At 37.5% G+C, this 9,430-nt stretch overlaps 1 protein-coding gene across 1 annotated transcript; it reads left to right on the top strand.

Moving 5' to 3' along the window:
- The first annotated feature begins 8,017 nt into the window (after positions 1 to 8,017).
- Positions 8,018 to 8,949, top strand: LOC110214613 (olfactory receptor 2K2-like). Its single transcript, XM_020995617.2, is given in 2 exon segments — positions 8,018 to 8,462; positions 8,465 to 8,949. Coding segments are annotated over 2 exon segments (930 nt in total).
- Positions 8,950 to 9,430: the final 481 nt, after the last annotated feature.

Raw genomic sequence — 9,430 nt, 5'->3', positions numbered from 1 at the left:
ATCAATTATATACTTGAAAACTCTGAAAAGATCCACATGCAAATAAACTGATAGACCATAATGCCCTGGGACCATTATTACCTCAGTCAATGCTCTGCCTTCCAACAGATCATCTAAGTACAATTATCTGAGGGGCAGTAAGTACTCCACCCACTGCAACATATTCTCGGGTTCTCAAAGCAATTTGAGTCTCAACATTTTATCTGAGAGGCTGCCTTCTTTCTTACACTGATTTTATCAGTTTTCCTGACACAAATATTCTTTTCCTATCCATTTTAGCAAATAAAATGTCCGTTTTAAAAGGGATCTCACCTTCCATACATGCACATATACTTTTAAATATGGAGAGGAAAAACAGGCTTTGCTTAGAGAAGAAGCATGGCTTGTCTGGAAACTGACTGGGGTGGGAGGGATACCTAGAATTCCCTACTATTTGAAGTACTAGCTGGAGAAGTCTGTATGGCCCTGTTATTGTCTACAGCATGAGAGAGATCCCATGGTACTATGATTGATTTGAAGTCGGAAAGACCTGGGATCAAGTCCTGCTTTTGATGCTTATTAGTAGTGTGTGTGGCCTTAGACAAATCACTTAACATCTGTGTGAGTCAGGCAACTCTCTAGCATTTATCTACTAATCAGGGATTGATTGCAATGTTGGGTGGCACAGTAGATAGAGTGCTGGGCCTGGAATCAGGAAGACTCCTTCTTGTGAGTTCAGATCTGGCTTTCAGACACTTATTGGCTGTGTGACTCTGGGCAAGACACTTAATCCCATTGCCTCCGTGCCTCATCTATAAAATGCGCTGGAGAAGGAATAGCAAACCACACCAGTATCTTTGCCAAGAATACCAACGAAGGGGATCATGGGGTCATGATGAGTCGGATGTGACTGAACTGAAATTGATTGAGAGAGACTGAAAGAAATGAATCCAATTTTCAATTGTTTTTCACTTGTGTCTGACTCTTTGTGACCTCTTTTGGGGTTTTTGTGGTAAACTTCTAACTCCTAACAACTTATGATTAACAGCTCCTAACAAACTTATGATTAGTACCACACAGTTTAAAATGAAACCCTATCCATGAATCTCACCACTAAACAATCAGCTTAGTTTCTACCATATTATTATAAATCAAAATAGAAAAGTTTAATATTTAATTCTGCTCTGTTTCTTTTATATTTGTTTTGTCTCTTCCAACTGTGCAATAAGATTCTTGACATTAAGGTACCATGTAAAATTATTTTATGTTCTCCACAGAATCTAGAACCATGTTATCATGGTATAGGAAGAAGAGTACTTTTCTCAGGTTCTTACCCTCTACAAAGATGATGCTGGTGATTAGAATATATTGTTAAAGAGTTACAAAAAAGGATACCATGGTCAAGATAAAGAGTTTATTGTGGTAATTAAGTCAAGAAGGCTAGTCAAGAGTTAGGAAACAGGCTGGAAAAGTGGTCCAAATCCAGGGAGATGTCAGCCAAAATGCTGGTGAATGAAAGTCAGTGCCATGTGAAGACTCTGCAGGCAACATCTTCCTTTTATGGTAGAATAATACTAGCCATGCATCCTCCTGCATTCAGATCAGGTACCACCATGAAGCTACCTTACAGTAACATGAAAATATTATTATTATTAATTATGTACTAATCAGACCATATTAATTAATTATGCAATATAATTAATATAATAGTATATAATTAATTATATTACTTAATATAATAATATATAATAAATAAAATGTATTATCATTAATAATAATATAGTAGAAACTAAACTGATTATTTGATGGTGAGATTAATGGATAGGGTTTCATTTTAAAGGTCAACAAGAAAGTACTGTTCTCCATCATACAGGTTATTTATTGAGTATAAAAGAATGACCACAGGTTCTAAAATTGGGGGGGGTGTAATTTTTCATAATTTTGATTCATGTGTTACAATACATATATTGGTTATTTCTATATGCACAAAAGTACACATACATTTTGGGAAATGAAATCCCTTTTCTTTAAATATGACACATACAATTTCTATCATCCACATGGGCCTAGTGTGGATGGAATTATTGGACTAACTGGGTCTTCTAGCAAATTATGTTTCATCATTTGTACTGAGACGCTTGCATATTTCATATCGACTAAATGGCTCTCATTACTGTGTATGTGAACCAATAAAGTATGGAAAACACATGAAAGACCATTAGCCAGTCTGAAAACAACTCAAATTTCAAAGAATAAATCAGGGTGCATCATGCCTAGAAAGAAGCAAGATTAAGGGCCTGTGTTTATCAGTGTATTTTCTTTCATACATTAAGAATGATTGGGTCTATTACAAGCATTTTACTTCAGCACATGAAGTGTAGGTAACATGGGCAACTAAATTTTGTATCATGGAATTGCCAGCTTATTTGGAGGACATGCATATTTTTAATTGGAAGTTATATTATTAAAGAGAGAATGTATGATTTTTTCTGAGTCCAGATTTATACTGTGAAAATATATATGATAGTTGTATGAAAGTTTTTTCTGGGGGATAGAATTTTTAAAATTTTATTGTAGCCCTATTGGTTTTCTGGAGAAATAAAAAGGTATCATATATGTTCTTTGTATTTTTTTTAACTGTATCACTGAGGATGGATTTATATGGGCTTGCCCCCAAAATATATTAGCACAAAAAAAAGGAAAACCACTTAGATTTTATATTCCTACAATGCTACAACTTAGTTCAGGAAAAGATCCTTGAAGTCATCTAGTGGAACTCCCATTTCTTATAGAAGAGTAAAACTATGGCCCAGAAACATAGCTAGCTAGTAGTAAAACTAGAATTGTAAGTTAGGCCATATGCTTTCAAGTCTAGGGAGTTTTCATTTATCCCACACCATACAATCCTACCCAACTTATTAAGTCCTTAAGTGAGAAAATTGAATTGATTCTTTTACTCTTTTGAAATTACTACTCATGTTTACAAAATGCATAATCTGTTCAACAAGCATTTATTAAGTACCTGCTATGTGCTAAGTCCTATGCTAGGTACAGAGGATACAAAGGGAAAAAATCAAATAGTGCCACCCGCAAAGGGTTTACATTCTTCAAGGGGAGGAAGGGGCAATGACATGTACAAAGGTAAGTAACTATATATGCATACACGTATATGTAAACATATATCCTGAATATATATATAATATATATGTATGAATGTATGCATGTATGTATGTAGGCACATATAGAGAATAAGCAGAAAGTAATGTTAGGTAGGATTGTCTAACAACTAGGGAAAATACAAAAAAAATATCTTAAAAGAACTGATCTTTGAAGGGAGCTGGAATTTCCAAATGGAGATAAGGAGAGACAGCATTCTAGTCACCTGGCAAAATCTCTGGGAAGACACAGGGGTGAACAGGAACTGTTCTACTTTTGTCTTTGTATCCTTACCACTTAGCATAGCACTTTGCAGTGAGGTGGCACAGTGGAAAGAGCAATGGGCATAGAGTCAGGAAGAACTCAGTTTGAATCTGGGCCTGGCTGTGTGAACCTGGGCAAGTCACTTGACCCCATCTGTCTATGTTTCTTCATCTGTAAAATGAGCTGGAGAAGGAAATGGCAAACCACTCCAGTATCTTTGCCAAGAAAATCCCAAATGGGGTCACAAAGATTTAGACATGACTGAAATAACAACAACTGGCACATAATAGGTGCTTAAAGGATCCTTCTTGCTGGATTCAGATGAAATGTTATATAGGAAGAAGAGTCAGTAAGTCAGTTTGCTTGGAGTGAGATGGAGGGGATCTAGGGATGTGTAATCAACCCCAAAACACAGGCTAGAGCCAGATTGTAGAGACCTTTAAATGCCAAGCAGAGAAATTTGTATTTTATCCTAGATACAATAGGGAGCCACCAATGGTTACTAGCATGGTGTTTAGGACTTAGCCTAATAGTAAAACCAGAAAATACAGCTCCTGACAATGTGTGGCATTTATATTCCCTTCATTTAATAATCTATCTTTTTCTGAATTTTACATATGAAAAAATAAATGAGTACAACCAATTAGATGATTGTGACAGATTTCCTGTTCCTGAGATTTTCCACTTAACCCAAAGTTAGGCAATGCTTGTACCTGGTACTGTTACCGTACGATATTGTCCTGATTAGAGTTTCTACCTTAGATCCTGTCTTCACAGTCTCACATGCTTCATCTTCAATAAAATCTCCTTGTTTTATACAAGGAACATGCATTATACAACTTTCACTGCTATCTAGTGCTATCCAAATTCTTTTTTGTTTACTTGTTGTTTTTTTTTTTGGTCTGGACTTATGATTTCATTAATTAGAGCAGAGAGCTTTGTATGAGGAAACCCCAGCAATTGCTCTGAAATTTATCATTTTAGAGAGTCGCTTGAGGGCACAAAGGAATTAAGGAGGGGCAGCTAGGTGATGCAGTGGATAGAGCACTGGCTCTGAAGTCAGGAGGACCAGAGTTCAAATCCAGCCCCAGACCAAACACTTGACACTTACTACTTGTGTGACCCTGGGTAAGTCCCAAATGCCGAGGAGGAAGAAGAAGAAGAAGAAGAAGAAGAAGAAGAAGAAGAAGAAGAAGAAGAAGAAGAGAAGAAGAAGAGGAAGAGGAAGAGGAAGAGGAAGAAGAGGAAGAAGAGGAAGAGGAAGAGAAGAAGAGGAAAAAGAGGAAGAAGAGGAAGAAGAAGAAGAAGAAGAAGAAGAGAAGAAGAAGAAGAAGAGGAAGAAGAAGAAGAAGAAGAAGAAGAAGAAGAGGAAGAAGAGGAAGAAGAGGAAGAGGAAGAAGAGGAAGAGGAAGAAGAAGAAGAAGAAGAAGAAGAAGAAGAAGAAGAAGAAGAAGAAGAAGAAGAAGAAGAAGAAGAAGAAGAAGAAGAGGAAGTTGTTAAGGGATTTGCACAGGGTCTCATGGCCAGTGTGTGTCACAGGCCAGACTTGAACTCAGGGTTTCCTGAGTCTAAAGCCAGTTTTCTATCTGTTGTTCCACACTGCATCTCATTAGGGAGAGTTGTCAACTTCTCTGAATGTGCCATACTGCCCTTGTCCCTTGTCCCTTACCATGGAGTCCACAGTGTACATTCCTAGCTTTGATAGCATATGACTGATACCTCATAATCTATGAGCCCCTCAGATAACCCTAACCATGAACAGTAATGAAGGAATATGCTGAAAAGAGCTCCTACTAGTTTGCAAAAAAACAAGTGTTAAATTTTCCATGTAAGCACTTACTCTTTGGGAATTGGCAAGTTAAAATCAGGCCTGGACTTATTGTTTTGCTGATTGTTTAGACTTCAGTAACTGATGAAGAAAATGTTAATAATGCAGGTTAAATTTTAAAGCATGTCTTTCATGTGGTTTGGGGAGGAGGAAGATGTGTCTGTTAGTCTTTTGCAAGCATACCTCTGCAATAGGGACTGTGGACAGATGACAGCCATACCCAGGTTGACAGGGAGCCTAACTGCTCTGGTGTAATCAACTTCTATGCTGTACTAGAGATAACTAGATGATCCAATGAATAAAGTGCTGGACTTGGAGTCAGGAAGACCTAAGTTCAAATCCTGCCTCTTACACTTCCTGGTTGTGTGACCCTCCCACTGAATCATCCTTGTTTTGTTTGTTTTGATTTTCGCATTTTGTGAGGCAGTTGGGGTTAAGTGACTTGCCCAGGGTCACATAGCTAGTAAGTGTCAAGTGCCTGAGGCCAGATTTGAACTCAGGTCCTTCTGACTCCAGGGCCAGTGCTCTATCCACTGAGCCACCTAACTGCCCCCCAACAGAATCATCCTTGAAACAGGCATTATGATAATAATACCTACGTCCCAGAGTAAAATAAAATGAGATAATATGTGTAAAGTACTTTAAATACTTTAAAGTGCAATACAAATGTTAGTCATGACTTCCCTACTTGACTTTTTGTGACCATAGTATTATTCATCATTCCTCCTCCAAAATCCTATCCACCTTCAAGCTGGCTGGTATAAGTATCAGTAGGCTGGTGTTTCTCACGATGACATAATCAACATTCTTCTTTCTTATTCCAACACTCCTCTTTTGTGTCCTTTACGTTTTTATCCTTTCCAATCACCAAAGTTTCAACTCCTCTAGACACAGAAGCAAAACTTTTTTTTTCCTTTTATGCAGACTCTTTGATAGTGGTGACTTTATGTTATACACTTTTTAAAGCATTTATTAAGCACCTACTATGTTCCAGACACTGCACTAGGTACTTTATAAATATCTCATCTGACATGCACAAAAACTCCGGAAATACCTGGGAGGTATATGCTATTATTATTATTCCCTTTTTACAATTGAGGAAAAGAGAGGTTAGGTTCTTGCCCAGGGTGACATAGCTAGTGATTGTCTGAGGCCCAGTTTAAACTCAAGTCTTCCTGGCTGCAGAGGCAGAGCTCCATTCAATGTACCACATAGCCGTCTACTTAAAGCCTTCCTCAGTAAGTTCACAGGAAATAGACATATTTGTGTTCTTCCTTTATTACTCAATCTGAATTTCATGCTCAATCTTTTACCTATAGTCTGAAGGGGAGAATGAGAGGTAAAACAGATTCTGAAAAAAAAATAATAAAAACCTTTTTTATTCTATTATTGTTACTCCATTGAAAAAGGATTTTATATATATATATATATATATATATATATATGTATATATATGTATATATGTGTGTGTGTGTATATATATGTATACATATATGTGTGTGAGTGTACATATATATATATATATATATATATGTATGAGCGCGCGCACACACACACACACACAGGTCACCTAGTCATAAACTGTCATGTCACATAATGAGGAAAGTAAAGGGAAGCAACTTGATATGGTGGAAAGGGTCCTGGCTCTGAAGTCAGAGGAGCTGGCTTCAAATCCTACCCGACATTTGCTATCTGCATGAACTTGGACAACCTCTGTCCTGCCTGCCTCTGCTTGTTAGGTATATTTCAGATCAAAGTACACATGAAGAGTCATTACATGACTCCTTAGAACTAGATAGCCAATAAAAACAAATAGGACAGTGACCTTCAATGCCTGAAGATGACTGGTTTAGGAGCAATTACTTTGAGACTTGTCTCAGTTGCCAAACTCTAAATATCAGAATCAAGTTTGCTTTTATTTTTCTCTCTCTCTGCAATATGGAAGTAGCTAAGTCTTCCCATTTATTTATTTCCAGAGAAGAATCTTAGAAATCTATCCATTCTTGGCCATGGCCCTTGCCATTTTCTCACTCTTTACCTATGGCCATGGTTCCTGAATGTTGTCTCTGTTTCCAATCTCTCCCTTCCATACCACAGACTAATTAGAATTTAGTCTAAGCCTATTTAGGCTATTAATTATGTCTTGTCTCCCTCTTATTCTAAATTCAAGATAAATCAGATTTTAAGGTACTTGCTTCAGAGGTCAACATGTCAATATATTATAGGGATCCCAGATTTAGAGCTGGAAGTGATATTTGAGTCCAACACTATAATTTTACAGATGAAGAAACTGAGTCCCATAGAGGTTAAGTGACTCGGCCGAGGCCAGATCCTTAGATAATAATATCCTTAGGTAGTAAGGATAGCAGTTGGAATTTTAGCCCCGGACCTCATCCTGTCTTCCCGTGAGGAATGAAAGAATCTCAGAGATGAAAGGAACTTTTCCTAAGGATGTTATCAAGTCCAATTCTTCCCTAAAGATGAATCCAGTATTTTTGAATCTGCCCCTTCCTTTCTTTTGCCTTGCTTATCATCCTATGATTAGACTGCTGCTTTTGATACTTTGTTATAGTTTTATTCATTAAACTGATTTTCTAGTTGCTGGCTATTCTTTCTAAAAGTGACTCTTTACTTCTATGGAAGAGTGTATATTTTAAGAGAATCTTCTTAAAGGGTTAAATGTCATAAAAGACAAGATAAAGTGGTACATTTTATGTGTAATAATGATGCTGCTTATGTAATATTTTCTCTCCGTTCTTTCAGATGTAAGACAGAGGATAAGAGACTGAAATGAACTGGAGTATAGTCACAGAATTCGCCCTGAAGGGGTTTTCCCAATACCCCAAACTTGAAATCATCATCTTTACCTTGTGCCTCTTAATGTACTTGGTAACCTTACTGGGTAACAGCATTCTCATTACAATCAGCATACTGGATCTGCACCTTCACACTCCCATGTACTTTTTTCTCAGCAATCTTTCTTTCATGGACATCTGTTATACAACTTCCTCTGTCACTCCTATGGTGGTGAAATTCATAGCAAAAAGAAATACTGTTCCTTTTACAGGGTGTACCCTGCAAATGTATCTCTCCCTTGCCATGGGGTCCACAGAGTGTTTACTCCTTGCTGTGATGGCCTATGACCGGTATGTGGCAATCTGTCGCCCTCTTAGGTACCCTATCATCATGAACAAAAGTGTCTGTCTGAAGATGGCAGCTGGGTCCTGGATAACAGGTTGCTTACTGCCTTGCTTCAAACAAGTTCTGCCCTGCAGTTGCCTCTCTGTGGGAGCTCCATCAATCACTTTACATGTGAAATCTTAGCACTGCTGAAGTTAGCCTGCACAAGCTCATTGGCCATGGACGTGATCATGTTGGTGGTCAGTGTGCTTCTCCTTCCAATCCCAATGCTTTTAATTTGCATCTCGTACAGTTTTATTCTCTTTACTATTCTAAGAATCAACTCAGCAGATGGAAGGAGTAAAGCTTTTTCCACCTGCTCAGCTCACCTTACAGTGGTGATCTTGTACTATGGGACTGCCCTTTCTATGTACTTGAAGCCATCATCGGGGGATTCACAGGAAACTGATAAGTTCATAACTTTGTTTTATGGGGTGGTGACTCCCATGCTAAACCCCATTATCTATAGCTTGAGAAATAAAGAAGTGAAAGGAGCTGTGAAAAAGCTACTGAGCAGAAATGTCTTTTCTCAGAGACTCTGAAAGACTTGGTATTGAGTTTATCATTGGCAAGAAAATCAATTCTTAGAATACAGTATATGTATATATATATATATATATATATATATATATGTATATCATATATGTGGTATACATGTCATTTGTGTGGGTGTTTCTTCTATTACTGTATAACTTAGGTCCACCGTGATTTAGTAGGGGATTTCACGAGTATTTCTCAAGGAAAACATGATGATAAGATTGCTGGTGTTGAGTCTCTGGACTTACAGTACCTGTGTTGGCCCTTAAACAAGCCAGTCACCAAGTGTGTTCCCAGACTTTGCAGCATGGGAGAACCCTGCCAGAGTCTGTGCTGTCAACATTGCCTTTGAAAGCCTTGTGTTAATTGTATTCCATCCTGAGGCATCAGGAGAGGATGTAGAGGAAGAATTTATCACATTAACAGAAACAAAAAATAATATGCTCATATTAATAGTTGAACAAAATGTTTGCTGTAAAATTCTAA

This window comes from Phascolarctos cinereus, unplaced genomic scaffold (genome assembly GCF_003287225.1).
Source record: "Phascolarctos cinereus isolate Bilbo 61053 unplaced genomic scaffold, phaCin_HiC Scaffold_4;HRSCAF=312, whole genome shotgun sequence".
In the NCBI taxonomy this organism is placed as follows: Eukaryota; Metazoa; Chordata; class Mammalia; order Diprotodontia; family Phascolarctidae; genus Phascolarctos; species Phascolarctos cinereus.
Note: the sequence above shows the minus strand (reverse complement) of the source record. Positions and strands in the feature narration are given on the sequence as shown.